The sequence below is a fragment of the Bufo bufo genome, chromosome 3 (assembly GCF_905171765.1).
Source record: "Bufo bufo chromosome 3, aBufBuf1.1, whole genome shotgun sequence".
Classification (NCBI taxonomy): Eukaryota; Metazoa; Chordata; class Amphibia; order Anura; family Bufonidae; genus Bufo; species Bufo bufo.
The window spans coordinates 260924214-260950151 of NC_053391.1; the positions used below are offsets into that span (position 1 = coordinate 260924214).

The 25938-nt window shown below is 43.6% G+C and overlaps 1 protein-coding gene across 2 annotated transcripts in view; it reads left to right on the plus strand.

Moving 5' to 3' along the window:
* LOC120995112 (proline and arginine rich end leucine rich repeat protein) overlaps nt 1–18745 on the plus strand; it is a 397210-nt gene extending 378465 nt beyond the window's left edge. Inside the window, exons 3-4 of one of the 2 annotated variants that reach the window (XM_040424119.1) lie at nt 18341–18544; nt 18606–18745. In XM_040424119.1, coding sequence (XP_040280053.1) covers nt 18341–18516 — 176 coding nt within the window. In that variant the 3' untranslated portion in view covers nt 18517–18544; nt 18606–18745. Of the gene's footprint in view, nt 1–18340; nt 18545–18605 lie in introns of those variants that run through there. The other variant, XM_040424120.1, reaches the window with a different exon arrangement.
* Nucleotides 18746–25938: the final 7193 nt, after the last annotated feature.

The window sequence follows — 25938 nt, forward strand, 5'->3', positions numbered from 1 at the left end:
AGCTGGTGGTGCGTAAAGCGTATCGCAAGCTCGTGTTGGAGTTAGCCCACCAACATGTTCTTGGGGGACACCTGGGCCAGCAGAAAACTCAGGACCGGATTCCACAGCGGTTCTACTGGCCCAGTGTGTTCGGAGAGGTGGAAGAGTATTGCAAGTTTTGTCCAACCTGCCAGATAACCAGCCCCCAGCCACATTTCCGTAGTCCTCTGGTCCCTTTCCTGATTATTGAGGTTCCATTCGAACGGATTGCTATGGATCTCATAGGCCCAGTACCGAAGTCCACTAGAGGGCACCAATACACTGCGTCATACATCAGCCAAACTCATAGCTAAGGAGTTAATGGAGATGTTTTCTCGAGTGGGTCTGCCTAAGGAGGTTCTGACTGACCAAGGGACCTCATTTATGTCCAAGGTCATGAGGGAACTCTGTAAGTTGCTCCACATAAAACAGTTACGGACGTCCCTGTATCATCCACAAACGGATGGCCTGGTAGAGAGCTTTAAAAAGAGCGGTGTCTAAGGATGGGAGGGACTGGGACCTTCTTCTGCCCTATCTCATGTTCGCAGTGCGAGAAGTGCCCTTCGAACTGCTATACGGCAAAAAATTGGAGAAATAGATTACAAGGTACACCAACCAGGGATGCGAAAGCCGGAGCAGGTGTACCATGTGAATCTGCTCAAACCATGGAAAGATAGGGAAACCTGTATGGAAGACAGCCCACGACCAGGGTTCCTAGGGGAAGCGGTTTCGACCCCTCTGTCTGTAGCAAGGGAAGCGGCTGCCACAGTGAAAATTAACCCCACTAAGTGTGATGGTGGGAGACGTGGAGGACTTGCCGCTGGGTCCGGAGTTGGCAGACCTCAACGTCTCCGGAGATAATTTTGGTACAGCACAGCACCAGGACCCGACTCTATCCCGAGCCTGGGAGAATGTAGTAGTAGTTAAGGGTGAGCCGCAACAACCCGGGGCTGAGTCTATGTTCCCCCGTTTTGTGGTTCAACAGGAGATGCTGTACCGGGTAAATCAACTACAGGGTGAGTATATTTAACAGCTGGTGGTGCGTAAAGCGTATCGCAAGCTCGTGTTGGAGTTAGCCCACCAACATGTTCTTGGGGGACACCTGGGCCAGCAGAAAACTCAGGACCGGATTCCACAGCGGTTCTACTGGCCCAGTGTGTTCGGAGAGGTGGAAGAGTATTGCAAGTTTTGTCCAACCTGCCAGATAACCAGCCCCCAGCCACATTTCCGTAGTCCTCTGGTCCCTTTCCTGATTATTGAGGTTCCATTCGAACGGATTGCTATGGATCTCATAGGCCCAGTACCGAAGTCCACTAGAGGGCACCAATACACTGCGTCATACATCAGCCAAACTCATAGCTAAGGAGTTAATGGAGATGTTTTCTCGAGTGGGTCTGCCTAAGGAGGTTCTGACTGACCAAGGGACCTCATTTATGTCCAAGGTCATGAGGGAACTCTGTAAGTTGCTCCACATAAAACAGTTACGGACGTCCCTGTATCATCCACAAACGGATGGCCTGGTAGAGAGCTTTAAAAAGAGCGGTGTCTAAGGATGGGAGGGACTGGGACCTTCTTCTGCCCTATCTCATGTTCGCAGTGCGAGAAGTGCCCTTCGAACTGCTATACGGCAAAAAATTGGAGAAATAGATTACAAGGTACACCAACCAGGGATGCGAAAGCCGGAGCAGGTGTACCATGTGAATCTGCTCAAACCATGGAAAGATAGGGAAACCTGTATGGAAGACAGCCCACGACCAGGGTTCCTAGGGGAAGCGGTTTCGACCCCTCTGTCTGTAGCAAGGGAAGCGGCTGCCACAGTGAAAATTGCTGACAGCCTCTACTCTAAACAGGCTCGGGAAGCCAGGGAGTTCATTAGTCAGATCACGGATGTGTTCTCGGACCTCCCTGGATGCACGTCCATAATCCGGCATGACATTATCACTGAGCCTCAGGCAAAAGTCAGATTAAAACCGTACCGGGTACCCGAGGCTCAGCAAAGTGCAGCTAATGCTCCAGCTAGGTGTCATCAAAGAGTCAAAAAGTGAATGGGCTAGTCCAATAGTCTTAATACCCAAGCCGGATGGGACATTGCGGTTCTATAACGACTTCCGCAAACTGAATGAGGTGTCCAAGTTTGACGCATATCCCATGCCCCGAGTAGATGAGCTTATTGAGAAGTTAGGCCAAGCCCGGTATTTTTCTGTGTTGAACCTCACCAAAAGGTACTGGCAGGTACCCTTGACGGAGGCTGCCAAGAAAAAAATGGCTTTCATCACACCAGAGGGGCTGTATCAGTACAAGGTATTACCCTTTGGTCTACATGGCGCTCCAGCCACGTTTTAAAGGCTAATGGACGTTGTACTACGCCCACATCATCGGTACACTTCGGCATACCTGGATGATATCGTTATACATAGCACCGACTGGGTAAGTCACCTATCTAAAGTACAGGCTGTAGTGGACTCCCTTAGGAAGGCTGGCTTAACTGCTAACCCAAAAAAGTGCGCAATAGGGTTAGAAGAGACCAAGTACATGGGGTATGTAATTGGGCGTGGAATGATCAAACCTCAGGTGAACAAAATTGAGGCAATTAGGAATTGGCCCCGACCTGTCACTACTTGGCAAGTAAAGTCGTTCCTGGGTATGGTGGGGTACTATATGAGGTTTGTCCCCAATTTTGCTAAAGTCGCCGCACCATTGACAGGCCTTTTGAAGGGACGCAAGTCAGTGAAGGTTCAGTGGAATGAACAGGCGGAAAAGGCTTTCTCCATTTTGAAGTCTGCCTTGTGTGGGTCCCCGGTATTGGTGACATCTGACTTCAAGAGGGAATTTGTGGTACAGACTGATGCCTCCGAAGTAGGCCTCAGAGCTGTACTCTCTCAGGACATCAATGGGGAGGAACATCCTGTTGTTTTCCTGTGCTGAAAGATTACCCCAGCTGAGACTAGGTACAGTATATTAGAGAGAGAGTGCCTGACTATCAAATGGGCACTCGAGTCTCTCCTCTATTATCTGTTGGGGAGAAAGTTCCGTCTAGTGACCGACCAATTCCCTCTCAAGTGGATGAGCCAAGCCAAAGAGAGGAATGCTCGAGTCACCAGATGGTTCTTGTCGTTACAGAACTTAAAGTTCTCAGTGGAACACAGGACAGACCGCTTACAGTGAAACATGGATGCCCTGTCCCGGGTACACTGTCTGGCAAGTGTTCACCCCCTCAGGGTTAAACAAAGGGGGGAGGTATGTAGGAAAGTGCAAGGGTCAATCATTGACAGAAGGTATGTGTCACCGAGATTCCTGGCCTCGGTGTGGTAAGAGCCGTTAATTTCATGTGTCAGGGGCAGCTAGTGCTGGCTGACATGGTTTTGCTATTTAGTGTGGCTGTAAAGCCGATCCGGGCCAGCTCTTACTGGGAGCAGCCAAAGTGCAGGGTGGGTGGGTGGCTTCTTCCCACGTTCCAGGCCGGGTCTTGGTTTGAGCTATAAAACACAGGCAGCACTGTCAGGTGGTGGGAATTGATTCCTCTCTGACAGTGAAGCTCTGTCAGTCTCTGTGTTGGAGCCTGGGAGTTTGTGCCTGCGTAAAGGCCTGCTACCTTGTTGGCATGAGAGCAGGTGGTTTCTGCTATGTCCAAGGACTTCTGCATTGCTGCATGGTGTGAACAAACACCAGACTCAAGGTGACTGTTTTCCTTATCCTTATGTGTGAATAAACACCGAACTGTTTAAGTTAAAGACGTTGTTGTTGCCTCTATACTGCGTCCGCAAGCCTGTCTACCAGAGCAAATCCCCACAGTGGTAAAAGCAGAATTGAATTATGGAATCCATTATCACGGACCAATAGAGGCATCCCGTTATGAATTCCGTCATAATAGAAGTCTATGGCCTGCATAGCGCATCCGTCCCATTTCCGTTATACAGGAGAGGACTGCATAACGGAAATCGGACAAATCTGTTTTGCAGCCCATAGACTTCTATTATGACGGAATGAATAACGAAATGCCTCTAAAGGCATTCCGTTATGCATTCCATCATAGAATTGCGTTATGGCCCGTGGTAACGGAATCCATAACGCAATTCTGCTTTTACCACCAAACGAAGCGTGAACGAAATTCATAACATGAAATTCGCTCATCTCTAATCATAATAATCAGTACGATATAGTGAACATATTATTTATGGTGATTGATAAACAGCATAAATGAAACGGGAGGGGGGGGAACATACGGTTTGCCTGCATGGAGCCCTGAAATTCCTAATGGATCCAAGCCTGCATAAAGCCCTGCTGGAAAAACTCTGCCATAAAGCACATTATCATTGATGATATCACATCTGCAGGGCAGGGTCCATAAGAATAAGCAGAACACGGTCCAGAGAGGAAAGGTTACTGAAGATCTCTACAGGGCAAAGCTTTCAAAGCCTTACTATGCCTCAGATGTAGACATGCTGTCATCAGATAAGGAACCAACACAGTGGAAAATATCACATGACCACCATGGAGTTCTGGATAAACGGGGCATGACAGATAAATAATCACTATTAGGGCTCATGCACACGACCGTATGTATTTTGCGGAAAAAATACAGATGATGTCAGTGTGCATTCCATATTTTGCGGAACAAAACAGCTGGCCCTTAATGCGGACTAATAATAGGACATGTTCTATTTTTTTGTGGAACGGAAATACAGATATACGGAAACAGAATGCACAAGGAGTAACTTCCTTTTTATTTGTGGACCCATTGAAGTGAATGGTTCCGTATACGGTCTGTAAAATAAACGAACGGAAACGTAAAGAAAATACGTTTGTGTGCATGAGCCCTTAGTAAGTGATAACTTGTTTCCTTTCAATTGGTACTGAAAATTGCAAAACCTTAATACCTCTTTAATTATAAACGGTAGGAAAATTGAACTTGTTTTTTTAGGAGAAAAAGGGTCATTGTGCATTGTTTGCAGCAAAATGTATGCTGCTGGTGTTGGAAGTGCTAAATAAAATATAAAACGCTTATGAACTGTACAAATTATATATTTTTTTACTTTTTTTTATTTATTTTTTTAAACAAGACTGGCTGTTCATGTACAGAAAAAAATTAGGTTTGTGATTGCAGAATTTGCAGTTCATACATGAACTTTTGATTTGCCACCAGCTGCAGCTGAAACACAGACACAAAAACACTAAATCGGTCCCTACAACATCTAAATTTCTGACTTGTGTCTGTAATTGCTTTCTGCCAGACACCTCTAAAACATATGCTCTCAGACCACAAGCTAAGCTTAGAATGGAGTCTCTGTCCCCTGAGCAAGCCCAGAGACTGAAGGATTTGGCAAAATCCTGCCCCCTGATTGGCTCACAGCCTGTATGTTAGCCTCTGGGCCAATTGCAGCATTACCGCCACTAGTGGTCCCTTTAAGAGGGAAAAGGTTACTTGCTTTGTCGTGACGCCATTTGCAGTGAATCAACAAGGGCACAGGGCCCCTTTTAGTGATACAGTCCTGATCAAAAGTTTAAGACCACTTGAAAAATGGCAAAAAATCATATTTAGCATGGCTGGATCTTAACAAGGTTCCAAGTAGAGCTTCAATATGCAACAAGAAGAAATGGGTGTGAGACAAAACATTTTTTGAGCATTCAATTTAATGAAAACAACGAATAAACTGAAACAGGCTGTTTTTCAGCTGAGCAAAAGTTTAGGACCACACCTCCAAAAAAAATATAACCCCCCCAAAACAGAAATCCAACTTCCAAACATGAACTCAGTAATAAGTAGCGCCGCCGTTATTGTTTATCACTTCCAAAATTCGTTTCGGCATGCTTGATGCAAGCGTTTCCATGAGGTGAGTGGGAACATTTCTCCAAGTGGTGAAGACGGCCGCACGAAGGCCATCTACTGTCTGGAACTGTTGTCCATTTTTGTAAACTTCCCTTGCCATCCATCCCCAAAGGTTCTCAATTGGATTTAGAACAGGGGAACACGCAGGATAGGCCAAAAGCGTGATGTTATTCTCCTGGAAGAAGTCCCTTGTCCTGCGGGCATTGTGTACTGTAGCGTTGTCCTGTTGAAAAACCCAGTCGTTACCACACAGACGAGGGCACTCAGTCATGAGGAATGCTCTCTGCAACATCTGGACATAGCCAGCGGCCGTTTGATGCCCCTGCATTTCCTGAAGCTCCATTGTTCCACTGAAGGAAAAAGCACCCCAGACCATTATGGCGCCCCATCCACTGTGGCGCGTAGAAAACATCTCAGGTGGGATCTGCTTGTCATGCCAGTAACGTTGGAAACCATCAGGACCATCAAGGTTACATTTTTTTCTCATCAGAGAATAAAACTTTCTTCCACCTTTGAATGTCCCATGTTTGGTGCACTCTTGCAAAGTCCAAACGAGGAAAAAAGGAAAAAAATCACCAAGTGGCGCCTGACTGCTAATAAAATGAATGTATGTAAAACAATAAAATGTACACCGATGATAAGAACTGAAGATAATAAAATAAATAAATAAATAAATAGATACCCCTTACCATTAAAAGAGGAGGGGGGAACTATAGTGCTCAGTAGCCATATGATAAAACCATAAATCAGCTGGTAATTAATATCAAATGGAGAATATAAAAACATATAAAAGGTGATATTAAGCCTAATACCTTCTCTGCTCCTGAGGAAGGGGTTTGTTTATCCCCGAAACACGTTGAGCCCACCTGACTTATCTATTTATTAAAGGATTATACCAGAAGTTCTAAGCAGTGGACTGCCGTATTTTCCAGATATTCTACAAGCGAGCCAGGCGAGGGAGGTGGTTGTTCTGGGTGTCTTGAGCTTTATCCCATTACACCCCTCCCTGGTGAAGTGAGTGTGGTGTATATCACCTTTTATATGTTTTTATATTCTCCATTTGATATTAATTACCAGCTGATTTATGATTTTATCATATGGCTACTGAGCACTATAGTTCCCCCCTCCTCTGTTAGGGGCTTCGGGGGGTGGGCGGGGCTGACTGATTCACGCGCATAACAAAACACAAGGTGCATATTAAAATATATAACACTATATAACGACTATATAAACTGACTATGGTCTCTGCTGCACTGGTCTCTGCTGCACTGTACCGTATTTTTAGCCCTATAAGATTGCACCTAGGTTTTAGAGGAGAACAATAAGAAAAGAAAAAAAAATTCATTACACGTCAGGTCAGACCAGGAATCAGACCCCCAATGTTAATCTGACCTCAGATCAGACACCCAATGTCTCAGATCAACCCCCAAACCTTTACCCATCTATCAGCCCCCCATGTCAGCCATAAGCCCCCCCATGTCAGCCATAAGCCCCCAATGTCAGCCATAAGTCCCCCAATGTCAGCCATAAGCCCCCCAATGTCAGCCATAAGCCCCCCAATGTCAGCCCCCAGGTCAGCCATATGTCAGCCCCTCATGTCAGCCATTTGTCAGCCCCTCATGTCTGCCCCTCATGTCTGCCCCTCATGTCAGCCATATGTCCTCCAGGTTAGCCATCAGCCCCCCGTGCAAATAAAATAAAATAAAAAAACACTTACCTCTCCTGCTGCTGGTCACCATCGCGATCCTCTTAATTCTGCTGTCGGCTGTCTGTGTATAGCGGTGCACAGTGTGAAGTCACAGAGCGACCTCACGCTGTGTGCAGCCCTGGACAGCCGATAGCCGAGCCGTGGACCAGGAAGCGGTGAGTACAGATCCTTCACCGCTTCCTGGTCCTTCTGTACTAATGAAGCGCTTCCATAATGGAAGCGCTTCATTAGTACAGCGTTAAAGACTGCCCTGGCGGCCCGGCGGTTGGCGACCGCTGGCTTAGGGTATATATATGTACAGGTGAAACTCGAAAAATTTGAATATCGTGCAAAGTTAATTTATTTCAGTAATGCAACTTAAAAGGTGAAACTACCATATGAAATAGACTCATTACATGCAAAGGGAGATATTTCAAGCCTTTATTTGTTATAATTTGGATGATTATGGCTTAAAGCTTATAAAACCCCAAAGTCACAATTTTGAGGTACCATTTGCTCAGGGGATATGGATCAATTAGCTGACTAGATTGTGAAACTTTGAGCCTAAAAGATTGAACCTTTTCACAAAACTCTAATTTTAAGCTGCATTAATGCAATTCCTTTTAATTTGCCTTACTGAAATAAATGGACTTTTGCACGATATTCAAATTTTTAGAGTTTCACCTGTATATGCTCTAAGGGTACCAGGGAAAAGTTTTAGCGCTGCTTGAAAATGCACATACATAGACTGACGGCTACCTATGGGTTCCTGCCCGAGTAGGGTGTCTATCCACGGTTTTCCCTCTCGCAGCAAACCGACCAAATAAATATATATTGCACTAAGCGCTCAATACTCCACGACTTGGCCATAGTCGTATATGGAGCGTGGGGTGTCATGTACTGTAATCCCTCTACATGCTATGATACGCCCACAAACAGAAGGGTGGTATCATCCTGTATTCCATTCCTAGCACCAAGGTCTAGTAATGCTTTACGCTTTTTCACCTTGATGACTGACCAGGTAGCTGCACACATTGTCCTCTGGCTTGGCTAAGCACAAGACCTAGGGACACATAACCTTGGCTAAGCACAAGGCCTTAAAACATATAAACTTAGAAGGATGAGGCGGTGCTCTCTAATCTCTCCGGACACGTATAAGCACCGGGTTACCCTTGATGGTCTTAGATATGCTTGTGACTTACCACTTGTTTCCCCCTGTGTATCAATATAATACAATGCCTAGGCTAGCTAACACAAGGTAACTTAAGAACCATTAGTATTTTAATGTCCTCGGAGGCAGTCCATAATGAGCAACGGTGATGTAAGACTTGCTTGTGACGCATAAGACGTCCTCAGAGGCAGTCTATCTGGCTAACAATATTATTTTACTAAAGTCCATACAAAAAGTGCATAGGATCACATTGCTGCTCCTGCAAGAGAATATACACAACAGGCATGGTACACTTGAACGTTACTGAAAATTCAAAAAGTTAGTGCAGAAATAGTGCAAAATAGGTAAGGCAAACATATAAGGCACATATTCAATACAATAATATACACTCACCTAAAGAATTATTAGGAACACCATACTAATATGGTGTTGGACCCCCTTTTGCCTTCAGAACTGCCTTAATTCTACGTGGCATTGATTCAACAAGGTGCTGATAGCATTCTTTAGAAATGTTGGCCCATATTGATAGGATAGCATCTTGCAGTTGATGGAGATTTGAGGGATGCACATCCAGGGCACGAAGCTCCCGTTCCACCACATCCCAAAGATGCTCTATTGGGTTGAGATCTGGTGACTGCGGGGGCCATTTTAGTACAGTGAACTCATTGTCATGTTCAAGAAACCAATTTGAAATGATTTGAGCTTTGTGACATGGTGCATTATCCTGCTGGAAGTAGCCATCAGAGGATGGGTACATGTTGGTCATGAAGGGATGGACATGGTCAGAAACAATGCTCAGGTAGCCCGTGGCATTTAAACGATGCCCAATTGGCACTAAGGGGCCTAAAGTGTGCCCAGAAAACATCCCCCACACAATTACACCACCACCACCAGCCTGCACAGTGGTAACAAGGCATAATGGATACATGTTCTCATTCTGTTTACGCCAAATTCGGACTCTACCATTTGAATGTCTCAACAGAAAACGAGACTCATCAGACCAGGCAACATTTTTCCAGTCTTCAACAGTCCAATTTTGGTGAGCTCGTGCAAATTGTAGCCTCTTTTTCCTATTTGTAGTGGAGATGAGTGGTACCCGGTGGGGTCTTCTGCTGTTGTAGCCCATCCGCCTCAAGGTTGTGCGTGTTGTGGCTTCACAAATGCTTTGCTGCATACCTCGGTTGTAACGAGTGGTTATTTCAGTCAACGTTGCTCTTCTATCAGCTTGAATCAGTCGGCCCATTCTCCTCTGACCTCTAGCATCCACAAGGCATTTTTGCCCACAGGACTGCCGCATACTGGATGTTTTTCCCTTTTCACACCATTCTTTGTAAACCCTAGAAATGGTTGTGCGTGAAAATCCCAGTAACTGAGCAGATTGTGAAATACTCAGACCGGCCCGTCTGGCACCAACAACTATGCCACGCTCAAAATTGCTTAAATCGCCTTTCTTTCCCATTCTGACATTCAGTTTGGAGTTCAGGAGATTGTCTTGACCAGGACCACCCCCCTAAATGCATTGAAGCAACTGCCATGTGATTGGTTGACTAGATAATTGCATTAATGAGAAATAGAACAGGTGTTCCTAATAATTCTTTAGGTGAGTGTAGTGCAATAATGCAACAAAATCACATTAGAGTCCATTTCTTCAGTGCTTGTAGATAAAGGGCACCTGACGGGAACAAAAGTGCAAAAAAGTCCTTTGTAATCCATAGAAAATAATTAATTGTAATCCAAATGAGGTAATATTTGTAATACACATGGGTAGCAAAGTCATTTGTAATCCACATGGGCATAAGAATAGCAGCACAGGTTATAAGAACCCTTTTAAGCAAAGGGGGCTCCCTAATAGCCCAAAAAGGGGGGAAAAAGGTATTGGGCGCTGTTGAGGGCAACTTGGGTAAAGCTGATAGTTGGGGGGAGTCCTTACTAACATGGCCATCCGGGTGAGGGCTAAAAACAAGGGCAACCTGAAACGTAAAAATAGACAAAATGCCAACAGGCCCTCACCCTTCAGGTCCAGTACTTGGAGTGGCTCCCAGAAGTCACTGGTCCTTTTAAAGGAAAATTGAGAAGGAGCTGCTCTTTAGAGGAAGGATATCAAATCCTCCTCGTCACCTATACCTGCATCTGAACCCGCAAAAAATGACCCCTACCTAAGATAATCACCCAAAAAATATAAAAACTATGGCTCTCAGAATATGGAGACACTAAAACATAAATTTGTTTTTTGTTTCAAAAATGCTGTTATTGTGTAAAACTTAAATAAATTTAAAAAAGTACACATATTAGGTATCGCTGCATCCATAAGAACCTTATAAAAATATCACATGACCTAACCCCTTAGGGCAGGGGTGGGCAATTATTTTTTCGATGGGGCCACATGAGAAACTGAAAATATTTTGGAGGGCCGGGCCAAAAGGCTAAACTCAATACTGCATAAAATCACCGCGTCCTGGCACAGGCGGGCGTGATGACATCATCATGCCTGCCTGCGCTGGGATTTCACTACCAAATAGACCTCAGGCCTGTAGCCTATGACAAGTCTTGTCGCCATCTGCAAATTTTAAGGCGCATTGGCGACCATTTTGGTCGCCATCTGGAGCGCTGTATTGCATCAGTGACATGAACACTCTCCACATAGAATGTTATATTACATCAGTGACATCACCGCTCTCCACATATAAGTGATATTTTACATCAGTGACATCACCGCTCTCCACATATAATGTTATATTACATCAGTGACATCACCGCTGTCCACATATAGGCGATATATTACATCAGTGACATCACCGCTCTCCACATATATGTGATGAGCGGTGATGTCACTGATGTAATGTATTACTTACCGGTATATGTGGACAGCAGTGATGTCACTGATGTAATATATTACTTATGTGTGGAGAGTGGTGATGTCACTGATGTAATATATCACTTATAAGTAATATATTACATCTGTGACATCACCGCTCTCCACATATAAGAGGCATATTACATCAGTGACGTCATCCCTTGGCGCTGGGGTGCGCAGCCAGGGCCGGCCTTAGGTGTTCAGGCGCCCTGTGTGAGCTAACCTTGTGGTAGTGTTACCTGCAGTCCTATGTAAAACCACAGATAACACTAGTGCTAAATAATGTAGTAGTGTTACCTGCAGTCCTATGTAAAACCACAGATAACACTAGTGTAGATCATGTGGAAGTGTTACCTTCGTCCTTAGTGTGCCTCCCTGTGTCTATCGCACAGACTCCATGCTGGCGCTGCCTCCTCTTCCATCTTCTTCCCCGCACAGAACGTTCTGAAGCAGCTGCGTCAAGACATAGGAACACTGTGGGCAAGGTGATACACACAGGGAGAGACATACACACAGGGACGGGGACACACACAAAGGGACAGACACACTCACACACACACAAAGGGACAGACACACACGGACGGACACACACAGGGACGGGGACACACACACAAAGGGACAAACACACACACACAGGGATGGACACACACACACACACACAAAGGGACAAACACACACACACAGGGATAGACACACACACACAAAGGGACAGACACACACACAGGGACGGACACACACACACACACACACAAAGGGACAGACACACACACACTGGCACACTCAACATCAGCAGCAAGTCCAACCCTTAATGACCCCCACAATCCCTGGGGGGGGGGGGGGGTGATGTAGTAGCAGGCAGGAAAGCACACACTGTCCCCCTGTCCTATATGAGCCCCCCCCCACCAAATACCTGTAAGTTCTGTTAGTTGCTTGGCTTTGGCTGTGGCTGCTGGCTGGGGCTCCGCCTCCTTCCTCTTTCTGCCTGTGCGGCAGCTGCATCACGCTCCAGCAGCCACTGGTCTGCTCTGTTAAAGAGACAGGCAGGCCAGGCAGCAGAGCGGAGCGCAGAGCGGCCGCGGGCCCCGCCCCCTCCTCACTCCGGACAGTGACTCCGTGCTGTTACAGGGCCGGCGGCGGCGGCGGCAACAAAAATGCCGGGGGCCGGATTAAAAGGTCCGCCGGGCCGTATACGGCCCGCGGGCCGTAGTTTGCCCAGGTCTGCCTTAGGGGAACACCGTTAAAAAAAAAAGACAGTAGCTCAAAAACAAACAAAAAAACTATGGCTTTCAGAATATGGAAACACTAAGAAATCTTTTTTTCAAAAATGCTTTCTTATGTAAAACTGAAACAAACAACCAAAAAACTAGTCATATTTGGTTTTGTTGCGTCCGTAACAACCTGCTCTGTAAAAATACCCCATTATCTAACCTTTCATTAGATGACAAAAAATAAAAACTGTGCCAAAACAGCTATTTTTTATTACCTTGCCTCACAAAAAGTGTAATATAGAGCAACCAAAAATCATATGTACCCTAAAATAGTACCAGCAAAACTGCCACCTTATCCTGTAGTGTCTAAAATTGGGTCTTTTTTGGAGTTTCTACTCTAGGAGTGCATCAGGGGATCTTCAAAGGTGACATGGCACCTTAAATTTATCCCAGTAAAATCTGCCCTCCAAAAACCATATGGCGTTCCTTTCCTTTTGCACCCTGCCGTGTGCCCGTACAGCAGCTTACGACCACATATGTGGTGTTTCTGTAAACTACAGAGTCAGGGTAATAAATATTGAGTTTTGTTTGGCTGTTAACCCTTGCTTTGTTACTTGAAAAAATTGATTAAAATTAAGAGTAAAATTCTGATATTTCATCTACATATTCCTTTAATTCTTATGGAACACCTAAAGGGTTAACAAAATTTGTAAAATCAGTTTTGAATACCTTGAGGGGTATAGTTTCTAAAATGGGACCATTTATGGGTGGTTTCTATTATGTAAGCATCACAAAGTGACTTCAGACCTGAACTGGTCCTTAAAAATGGGGTTTTGGAAATTTTCTTAAAAATTTTAAGATTTGCTTCTAAACTTCTATGGCCTCTTCCACACGAGCGAGATTCACGTGCGGGTGCAATGCGTGAGGTGAACGCATTTCACCCTCACTAAATCCGGACCAATTCATTTCTATGGGGCTGTTCACATGAGCGGTGATTTTATCGCATAACTTGTGCGTTGCGTGAAAATCTCAGCATGTTCTATTTTGTGCGTTTTTCACGCAACGCAGGCCCCATACAAGTGAATGGGGCTGCGTGAAAATCACAAGCATCCGCAAGAAAAGTGCGGATGCGGTGCAATTTTCAATCACGGGTGCTAGGAGACGATCAGGATGGGGACCCGATCTTTATTATTTTCCCTTATAACATGGTTATAAGTAGAGATGGGACGGGGGATTCGTCGAATCCACGAATCCCTCAAATCTTGCTGGATTCGTGGGATTCGTGGACTCGAATCCCGACGTAATTTACCGGATACAAATCCGACGAATCCCGGTGGTGCCCAGACTGGTGGTGGCGGCGGCAGGGCACTGTAGAAGATGAGCGCTTCGCTGCTGCGACAGGGGAGGGAGAGGCGTTTCCTTTCCCTGTTCCTCTGATAGGCTGCGGGCCTTGTGCCGGCAGCCTATCAGAGGCCGGTGCATCGCAGCGGAGGTAAGTAAAAGTGTTTTTTTTTTTTTTATCTGTTACTGGCACATTGGCGAGGGGCAGAGGTAAGAGGCACTATGATACTACTGGCACATTGGGGGGGGGGCACTATGATACTGGCACATTATGGGGGGAGATGGCACTATGATACTATTGGCACATTGGGGGGGAGGCACTATGACACTGGCACATTATGGGGGGAGATGGCACTGATACTATTGGCACATTGGGGGGGAGGCACTATGATACTGCCACATTATGAGGGGAGATGGCACTATGATACTGGCACATTCTGGGGGGAGATGGCACTATGATACTGGCACATTATGGGGGGAGGTGGCACTATAATACTGGCACATTATGGGGGAGATGGCACTATAATACTGGCACATTATGGGGGGAGGTGGCACTATAATACTGGCACATTATGGGGGAGATGGCACTATGATACTGGCACATTATGGGGGGAGGTGGCACTATAATACTGGCACATTATGGGGGAGATGGCACTATGATACTGGCACATTATGGGGGGAGGTGGCACTATAATACTGGCACATTACGGGGGAGATGGAACTATGATACTGGCACATTGGGGGGAGATGGCACTATGATACTGGCACATTATGGGGGGAGATGGCACTATGATACTGGCACATTATTGGGGGAGGTGGCACTATAATACTGGCACATTATGGGGGGAAATAGCACTATGATACTGGCACATTGGGGGAGATGGCACTATGATACTGGCACATTATGGGGGGAGATGGCACTATAATACTGGCACATTATGGGGGGATGGCACTATAATACTGGCACATTGGGGGGGAGATGGCACTATGATACTGGCACATTATGGGGGAGATGGCACTATAATACTGGCACATTGGGGGGGTGGCACTATGATACTGGCACATTGGGGGGAGATGGCACTATGATACTGGCACATTGGGGGGGAGATGGCACTATGATACCGGCACATGGGGGGGAGGAGAGAGGCACTCCGCACTTGATACTGGCACATGGGGGGAGGAGAGAGGCATTTGATACTGGCACATGATTAGGGGGGCATCTATGGGGACGCTTACTGGCACATTATTGGGTGGCACTGTGGGGCCACTTCTTATTGGCACATTATTGGGGGGCACTATGGGGGCATCTTCTGAGGCCACAAAGAAGGGGTATTTTATATGGGGGGCTCTGTGTGGTACTAGTATTATGAGGGGTATTATCTGTTTCTGCAGTATAGTATTGGGGAGCACAGCGGAACATTATTGGGGGTGTTAGGATGATTTGTCCAGAAGATGGGAGGATGATGGAAAAGTAGTAAACTAAGATTTTTTTTTGTCAAACTGCAGAGACGAAAAATGTTGGTCTGGTCTGAAGGTCTGAAAGGAGAAGATGAGGAAAGAGAACATCTACATCAAAGGAGACGTCACTGGATGTAAGAGGTATGTGGCGCTGTATTACCCTGTATGTTCTGTAATGATAGGAGCAGGGGCGTAACGAGCGCGGTCATATAGGGTGCGACCGTGACTGGGAGGTGGAGGTTCAAACAAACTGACGCGGTCTGACTTTGTTTCTTACACCGTTCACACAATTATGTACAGGATTCGTAGGATTCGAGATTCGAAAGATTCAATATATTCGAACCTTTTCGGATTCGGATTCGGATTTGAAAAGAATTTGATTTGTCCCACCTCTAGTTATAAGGGAAAATAATAGCATTCTGAATACAAACCCTCATACTGATGTAAAATTGAGAGATTAGCCAACATATCCTACTGTCGAGAACATGTCTGAGCCTGAGCACTGCACCAAGTTTTCTCAAGTAGCTCGGGACCTAACTCTAAACCTACCTGTGCCGTATGGGCAATACCAGGAGCCAGTGGGCAAATTACAGGATCGCAAGGTCCAACTCACAGCAAACTCCCAGTTACCTCCAGCATGCAGCCATGCTTACAATGGGAGGAGAAGAGTGATTTGTGTCCGAAAACACACAATAGGGTACCTCTTTGGCGCACAGGAACGACCACAGTTTCAGGTTTTTGGGTAAAGATACTATTTATTGTCAACTGAACAATAAATAGTATCTTTACCCAAAAACCTGAAACTGTGGTCGTTCCTGTGCGCCAAAGAGGTACCCTATTGTGTGTTTTCGGACACAAATCACTCTTCTCAACCCTAACAATCCCTAGGAGTTTTTGGCAACTCCATCCAAAGGGACTGAACGGGTACCGGCAGCACGGACCTCCCTCACCCTCCCAACCTATTGTGTGTCTAAACCTGTTGTGCGCTTACACCTGCACAACACCCAAAGGTGAGCACATTTTATTCATCACGTTATCTGCGTATCATCGCTTACCACCCTATGAGCGCCTCTCCCTTTTCTCTCTTGCCATAATTGCTACAATCGGAGGAGGGAGAGAGCTCTGAACCCCACCCAAGACTGGCTGATATAGCCCAGGCCTCACATGTGCACCAGAATGTTGCCTGTAGATGGAAATAAAGGCACATTTAGACTAGGAGTTTTTACACCTCCAAACAATTCTATATATAAACTACAAATTGGTGTGGTAATGAAAAGCAGGAAATGGTATCACCATCTGTTTTAAAAGCAGAGAAATTGACATTTAGAAAATTGCTAATTTTTCCAAATTTTTGGTAGATTTGGTAATTTTTTTACAAATAAAAATGATATATTGACTCAAGTTTACCAGTGTCATGAAGTACAATATGTGACGAGAAAATCTCAGAATGGCTTGGATAATTAAAAGCTTTTTAAAGTTATCACCACATAAAGTGACATGTCAGATTTGCAAAAAATGGCTGGTCTTTAAGGTGAAAAATGGCTATGTCATGAAGGGGTTAACGGTAGCAGGCAAACTCGTTACTGCTACGTCAGTTGCTCTTTGGTTCTGCTGTGCTAACAGGCTGGCTATAGAACTCAGCTTTTTCTTTAGGCTGTACTTCACTTTCTTTGGTCTGGTCTGCCTCTAGCTTTGTTCAGGACATTTTCTTCTGGCTTCAGAGGCTCCAAGCTCTGGCCTCGATGTCCAGCAGAGCTGAAGGTGCTCTGGCTGGCTTGAACACAGCCTTCCCCTAGCAGGGGGTAAGCTAGACTGACTTCTAGCTAGCTAAACTCCTCCCTAGAGGGAGAAAATAGAACAAAAAGAAGGTTCCATTCTATGTAAAATAGCTCTGCCATTTATGCCGCCATCTGCTGGTGAACCAGGCATATTACAGTTGAACAGTTACATAACATTATTATGAATATATATTTTGCAGTATCTGGAAATTAATACGTAGGATGATAACCATAGGAGATTGTGGCGGGGTGCAAAAGTGGTAATGCACCTCTGGGGTGTTACACAATCAGGGCAAGTCCCCCTACCTCCCAGGGTCATGTGATCCCCTATCTTCATCCTCCATGACGTTTTGCACCAGAATTTCTGTGAAATTTTTAATAATCCAATTAGTTCTCAATTGGCTCACTGATCTGTATTTCATGCATTTGATGTATAGAAACATTTGTGATCATTTATCAAACTGGTGTAAAGTTTAACTGGCTTAGTTTCTCATAGCAACCAATCAGATTCCACCTTTTATTTTTTACCCCAATTTTTTCACATCTGTAGAGATTGCACAGGATAACAGTTCATGTTGCTATTTAAGAATGCCTATATGATCTCTGCACCCTGCACTATAGAAATCTGGAGATTCACTGTGTACTTGCAATGATATCTCTTCTGACTGAGCCTAAATATCTGATATTTAGCTTTTTCCCTCCCCTATCGAAGAATGCATCATTTATGTGTTTATACAAATTGAATGCCAGACTTTGAGTAATGGACACATGCTGTTCTTGAAAACTGTCTCATGTCTTTGCTTTGATGAATAAAAATGTGGAATAAGTATATTGTTACATAATCATTAATAAAACATAATAATAGATTTGGGGAACAGATGAAGAATAACAGCAGCAAGTATATTTATGGCTTCTGCATTGCATGTGTATTGCATTATTATAACTGATATATACATATAACTGGCTTAATATACATACTTTTCTCTCTCTCTCCACAGAAATTAATGGTACTGAGATTTGCCCACTACCTTTTGCTCCAATTGAGTTTTTGACTGCAGATTATTCCTTCGTTCCACATCTGCGATACCTAAGACTGGATGGAAACCAGCTGAAGCCCCCAATTCCTCTGGATGTTATAATGTGTTTCCGGCTTTTGCAGTCTGTGATAATCTAAATGGCACAGTTTATACCATTAATCCACCACAGTAGTAACCTGCACTAGTACAATCTCCTGTACTAATACACAAATGCATAATAATATTGTTAGATATTTTGATCTACAACATTATCCTAGTACATCTGTACTATCTTCTCATGTACTTGACTTATATTAGACTCAATGTGACTATTATGACAGTCTAAAAATCCACGACATAAAGGAAATTTCTCTAATAAAAAAAAAACACTTTAGATATCAACATTGTCAAATTATACTGAACCAGAAAGTATATTGTGGCTTCAGGCTGAAGATGCAGCAGTGTTTGAGTTTGCCAATTTGCAAGGCTGTAAGGATGATCTACATACCATATTTTCTGCCCTATAAGACACACCGGCTCATAAGACGCACCTAGGTTTTAGAGGAGGACAATAGGAAAAAAAAACTTAGACCTCAGATCAGACCACTAATCGGACCCCCAATGTTAATAAGACCGTCAATCAGACCTCAGATAAGACCCCCATGCCTCAGATCAGACCCCCAGCCTCATGTATGCAGCCTTATGTATGCATCCCCCAGCTTATGTATGCAGCCTGTAGCCCCCAGCCTCATCTATTCAGCCTGTAGCCCCCAGCCTCATCTATGCAGCCTGTAGCCCCCAGCCTCATGTATGCAGCCTGTAGCCCCCCAGCCTCATGTATGCAGCCTGCAACCCCAGCTTTATGTATGCATCCTGCAGCCCCCAGCCACATGTATGCAGCCCCCAGCCTCAGATCAGATTAAAAAAAAAAAAAAAGAGCCTCTAGGAGCAACGGAAATGTGGCAATTACACCTAGAAGCTCAACTCTCTCTGCAACTGCCCCGACCACTAAACTATGATTAAATCAAATATGTGGCCAAAGGATGAGAAAGGCGCTCATAGGGTAAATAGGTAAAGATGAAACAGCGTTCTTCAATTTAAGGTGAATATGTGCTGCTCGCCTGTTTAGGTTGCACCGATTGGGTGCAACCGTGATGAAGGTCCGCTGGATTAGCAAGGTATCAGGTTGGAGCTGCCGTGTCCAAAAGAACCAAGGGCGAGGGCCAAGTCACCACTTCGTTAATTACTAGAAATACTGACAGTGCCCGTCATGACTTTTGTGGTCTGGTGAGCTGGTGGACGTGAGGCGCAAATCACAACCGGATTTGACAAGTACGGGTTTATTGAGAGACAATGCGTTTCGGGGTGCGCATGACCCCTTTATCAAGTCTGGTGTGCTGCAGCTGCAGGTGCAGCTGGATGTTTGCTGTTCGTTTAATGCTCCCGGTCACTTTTACTGACAATGTAGTACAATGCTTTGCCAGAGATGAATTAGATATGGCTGAAGCGCTGTGGCTTTGCTATTATACTTGGTCAGGCAATGCTGTTGCGGTGGTGAGGCTGATGTAGCTGGGGTATTCTGACCCGGCTACTGCACGTGGTACGTGCTGTAAGGACACAGGGAGCAGTCTGCTCCCTGTAACTCAACTATGACTGACATGGCCAAGCAGTGAATACATCATCATGCCTGGCCCTGTCAATCAAGCTGGAGACTGCACAGCAGTTGCAGAGAGACCAGAGCCTCTAATAGTAAAGGCAATACCCCTATTTCACCTAGAACCTCATTTGCATATATTTAGTTATGAGTGAAGTTTTGAAAAATTAGATTCGGCAGCTTTACTGAACTTCCTCAAGAAATCTGTTACCAATTACTTTGTCACGAATTGCTTTTCATTGTATGGAGCTGGCGCAATGATGGGGAACAGCAATAGCACCATCCCCCCTATTTAACCCCTCAGATGCTAGATGCTGTTCCCCATCATTTTGCCTGCTCCATACAATGAAAAACTATTTCTGACAATGGAATCAAATTTCTTGACAAAGTTTGGCAAAGTTGCCAAATCGAATTTTCAAATTCAGGTGCACATGGGGTTAATCCAAGCTTTAAAAAAAATATAAAAATAAATAAATTATATATATATATATATATATATATATATATATATATTTATATACTCACCTCATCCACTTGCTTGCGGACAGGCCGTCCACTTGTATCTTGATTGAAGAAAACCCGCCAAAGGATCTGAGGTGAGCGTGCTAACATCACCACTTGATGGCACTGGCTGTGAGTGGTGATGTGTTCACTGATAATGTCACCACGTGTGCAGCCAGCGTGATTATGTGGTGACGTCTTCACGCTCGCCGCAGGTCCTTTGGAAGGTTTTCTTCAATCAAGACGGAGCCTCTCTACGATCGAGTGGATGAGGCGAGTATAGTTTTTTTTATTTTCAGCTACCATTTTAGGAAAAAAAATCGATGTGTTACCATTAAGCTTGAGGAAATTCCACTTTGTGGAAAATCAAATTCTAATTTATATGCTTCAATTCGCTCAACCACATGTATTAAAACATAATTTTTTACAGCAGCAATGTGGGCACATATGAACATGGAACCAACACAAATGCCTTTAGCTGCCAAGCGCACATGCAACAGGTCAGCCAGTTTCATAGGGACAAATCTGCTGACAGGAGCCCTTTAAAGAGAATCTGTCACCCCGATTTTGAACTATTATCTACAGTAATATATGCATAGTACTGCAGATGAGGAGTGCAGATCACTGCTTTTTATTTTCCTACTGTCACCTGTTTCTCTTCTGTCAGCACTCAAAGCTGCACTGAAATACACAGTCCAGACTGCTGTGCGCATGAACAGCAGTCCTGACAATGTATTTCAATGTGGCTCTGAGCGTTGATAGCAGGAATGGGTGCCGTAGGAAAATAAAAAAAATATTGCTCTAGATTCCATATCTGTACTACTAGTTATGTTTTAATGGTCCAAAATTGCAATTTACCCAAACAGTTCTCCCCCATCAGCTGCAGTCCCTGTGTTCTGCTATCTGTGACTGAGCATAATCTGGGATCTGCGCATGTGCTGGATGTAAAATGTGCAGAATTGGACGGTGCCATTGTTAGCCTAGGTAGTGCTCATAAGGATGTAGAGACCTCCAGTCTCCAATGTACATCCATGGGCAATCAGAGGCCTCATAATCTACAACAGGGGCATGATAAAAATAAAGTTTAGCATTACAACTTAAAGGGAATCTGTCATATCATTTTCACCAAAATAACTAACAACATTGCCGCACAGAAGATTGCAACTGCATTCCAAACATACCTGTGTATACTTTGTGTCTTTATTCCATGTCCAGAAAAGGTGCTTTTATTGTGCTGTAAAATGCTCCCAAGTGCCCAGCTGGGCGGGATTTGCTGTTCCAAGTGACCAAAGCAAGCCAGACTTAAAGGGAACCTGTCATGTGGATATTTGATTATAATCTAACTAATTATATACAATCATCAACTACTAAAAAGTGCCTTAGATGTATTCACTTACTGGTGTGACAGATGGTTACCTCATAATGTACACACAAAGATGCCGCATGCTAATGAGCTGATTGGAGTCCAGCGTGATGTCATTGAGTCCAGCGTATATTTAATTCAGAGCTATAGCCACTCCCCTGCCCACCTGCTGCTGGTTCCTATGGAAACAAACTGTCAATCAGCAGCAGGTGGGCGGGGAGAGTCAAGAGCTCATGAATATTCATGACTTATCATTATCAGCTGGAGCTTTTCAATACAAGATGTTGGCAGATTGACTGGGTCAATTAAAGAAAGTGACCCAGCATTTTGCTAAGAGAATCAATCACTTATTTATGTTGCCCTTAGTTAGGACACCATAAAACTGGTGACAGGTTCCCTTTAAGAAGGGGCAGGCTGATTTAGCTGCTCATATCTTGGGATTGGTAGCAGCTAGAGATATGGGTGTGGTCTTGTTTGAAAGCTAGCATCCCAAGTATTCAGACTATACCAGCAGTAGATCCATTAGATTGAAAGATATAGCTATTAGAAATTGGGATTTCAGAGAATGCAGTTGAAATTAAAAGTAAAAGCAGGTTTCACTGATTTCGATCCTGACTCGATTTCTAACAGCTATATATTCACATGTAATAGAAATAATGCTGATAGCTTGGAATGCTTTCAAACAAGACCATACCCATATCTCTAGCTGCTACCAATCCCATGATATGAACAGCTAAAACAGCCATCCCCTCTTCTTAAGTCTGGTTTGTTTTGGTCATAGGGAACAGCAAACCCTGCCCAGCTGGGCACTTGGGAGCTGTTTTCCGGCAGAATAAAAGCACCTTTTCTGGACATAGAATAAAGACATTAAGTACACAATTATGTTTGGAATGTATTCTTGCTATCTTCTGTGGGGCAATGTTCAAAATGACGTGACAGACTCGCTTTATCAGTTTAAGGCTCTTTCAAAGACTTTTTTCCATGAAGTGGCCAAACCTTTTAAAGGAGTTCTCTGAGAAACAATAGAAAAAAATTACTGAAAATAGTTAAATATTACAATACTACAACATCATTCCTAAATACCTTCAATTATGACTCATTTTGTCTAGGGGTAATCATTAGGTGAAATAAAATGGCTGCCATAATATTGCTAAAGACAAAATCCATCCTGAAGATGCAACTGCATCACTTTTCTCTTGCAACAGTTTAAGTAAGTCACCAGATATGTTAAATTATATACTGAGCAAACATGCCTGACAGGAGTTTTCAGTAAGAATTATTTAGAACCTGAAAAACACATAATCATGTGTGGGAAATTGTCAGCAAGAATTTTTAAAAAGAAGGGGGTTAACAATAAATAATTAAAAAAGCATTACTTACATCAGTCATCTTCCGCCACTGACATTCTGATGTATCTCTGGTTACCACTGCTCGCCACTTCCTGCTCAGCACATAGGAAATGGCTAGAGATGCCCACTCAACCAACCACTGCAGTGGTGACCCACCTCAACTAGAGACTGGCTGAGTGGGCATCTCCAGCCAGGAGCAGCAGGTGGAGAGTAGCAGGGACTGAAGCGCCAACATAACAGCAGCCAAGTTTATTGGTTAGGTGAAGAAGACTTCTTTTCTTAACCCATATTGTCCCATTTTAAAGACAATTCTCTTCCCCAAAATCCCTGTTAGACTTGATACAGCTCCATTTGGCTGTATGTGTAATGCCCAAGTGGGATGAGAGTGAGAGAAACAGAACATAATATGTAGCAGTTATTTGAAGCAAATAAAGAGAACAATTAATACATACAGTATTTTATTACAAAGGTACCTAGCTCTGTTGGCTTTGCATCCCAGTAAATAATTAGATTACAGGCCAGTGATACCTGTGTCAGCTTCCAGTAACATACTACACAAGTGTGTAGGGACCCATATACCAAGATCACATTGATAATCAAGATGTACAATATGATAATATAGCAGCTGTAAGAACGACACACAGAGTTCAGATGCTAGAGAAATGAGAATTGGAATGAGGACTCTGAATACTACCAATTAAAGACTAGAATATTCTGCATAAATGGCTTACATAATATTCTTTATATAAAAATATGAGGTAAGAAATCTGCTTGTTTTCAAAAGAGCTCCAACTCCCTTGTGTTCCTGGTAGAGCCAGGAGGCCTATGGTCACCACTAGAGGCTACATATTGGATATGGGTTTCTTCTGATTCAATTTACGTTCAGCGGTGTATGTAACAAAATAATATCAGTGGTGGCATATGGTGAATATGTATTGTACATAATCTCTATAATACATATTATGGACATTGAAAGTTAATCTTTACATTGAAAGTCAGCAGCCATGTGTACACATGTAAATGAAATATATTTACATATATATAAGGAGACAGACCCATAGGCAGTATACAGTACATTCCTTAAACATTTCCATTGTGCATCTACAAGATTTTTATGTAATGATCTTGCACTTGCGTGAGGCATATTAGACAAGCATTGTCAGGGTCTTATAACTAGAATTCTTCTGGTGCTCAACATGCCAATTTTCTCTCTAGATGCATTGCTTGGTCACATTTACAGTGTTTGGGGCACCGAGAGGCATTGCTTGTGCCCGGAAGGTCTGCAATATGTAGATCTATTGATAATGTTGATTTAATTTCCATTTCTTATGTTTGTCTTTTTATTTATGTCCTTTTTGCATGATTTAACATTATCCAACATCTTACTGTATTTACTTTATTCATTTTAATGTATTACTTTAGTGTACTTTTATTTTACACAATAAAATCATAGAAACTGAGTATTTCAAATCTGGTTTCTAATTAAAAGCAATTCTAGTAAAGTATAAGCACTTACCTTCAGGTCCATTTTCATGTTCATAGCCAACATTATTAGGATTCTATAATAATAATAATAATAATAATAATAATAATAATAATAATAATAAAAAAATTAAAAAAAATAATAATAATCGCTGGACATAATGCATGCTGCACTATTTTGTCCAATAAAATAGTGGACACCATGGCAGAAACCTGAGAGACCTCATTATCATAATTGGGGTATATTGAGTGCCATTGGTGCCCATCATGTGACAGAACCATCACTAGTTTGAATTCTGTTTTTCTGTTCATATGATTGGCACAGTAAAAATATTCTTCTACACCATTGCTCTGACCTTAAAAACCGACAACCATTTAACTGATGCAGGAAAATCATCTCTATCATCACTTTCCATCATGCACATGTCTTGCTAAGGGTAGGTGATGTCTAAGGAACATTGTATTCAGTGATTATACCATGCAGTTCCAAATGTCTGCCATTGACTTTCATTTAACCACTTGACAATCACCACTTTAAATGTCAGTGCTGGTAGAATATAACCCTGCAAGGGCATTCTGGAATGTCCTGGCAGAGTTAGCAGAGCTGAATGTCAGTGACAATGAGTACTAAATGAGACTATCATATCCATGTCATTGATAAGGTCACACAAGACCCTAAAGGCCAGATATCAGCACTGTATACTCATTTACTGTATAAGTTAACTCTACTCCTGTACTTGCCCATGGTAAGTGGCTGTCCTGTCCAATAATTGACATCAAACAGTCTTTCCTGTCATTATTAATAGATGAAACACTTATAGAATGGGCAAAATCTTTACCTCTGCTTATCATAGATGTCACCATTTAGAGGCTATTTTTTACCATCTGATTTATAATACCCATTAATTGCTAGGGGTATTCCCATCTCAGACAATGGGGCAAATTGCTAGGAAGGAGATTGTTGTATGTAAATGCAGCTTTCTCCTTCACTAAATGAGCAGCCGACTGTCGGGAAGGAACACTTCATTCCTGACAATCGGCTGCTCCTCGGCCCGTGTAAACCCAACTTAAAACTCTGAAGACACACTCTCCTTATCAATGCTCAGTTGGAGCTTTGTTATGAAGGAGTGAAAAACCAGGATTTTACACATTTTGATAAGCATTAATGGTGTTTAATTCTAAGAATACATCTAAGCCCTTTTGAAAGCACTAAGTATCCCTTTGTCTTTTG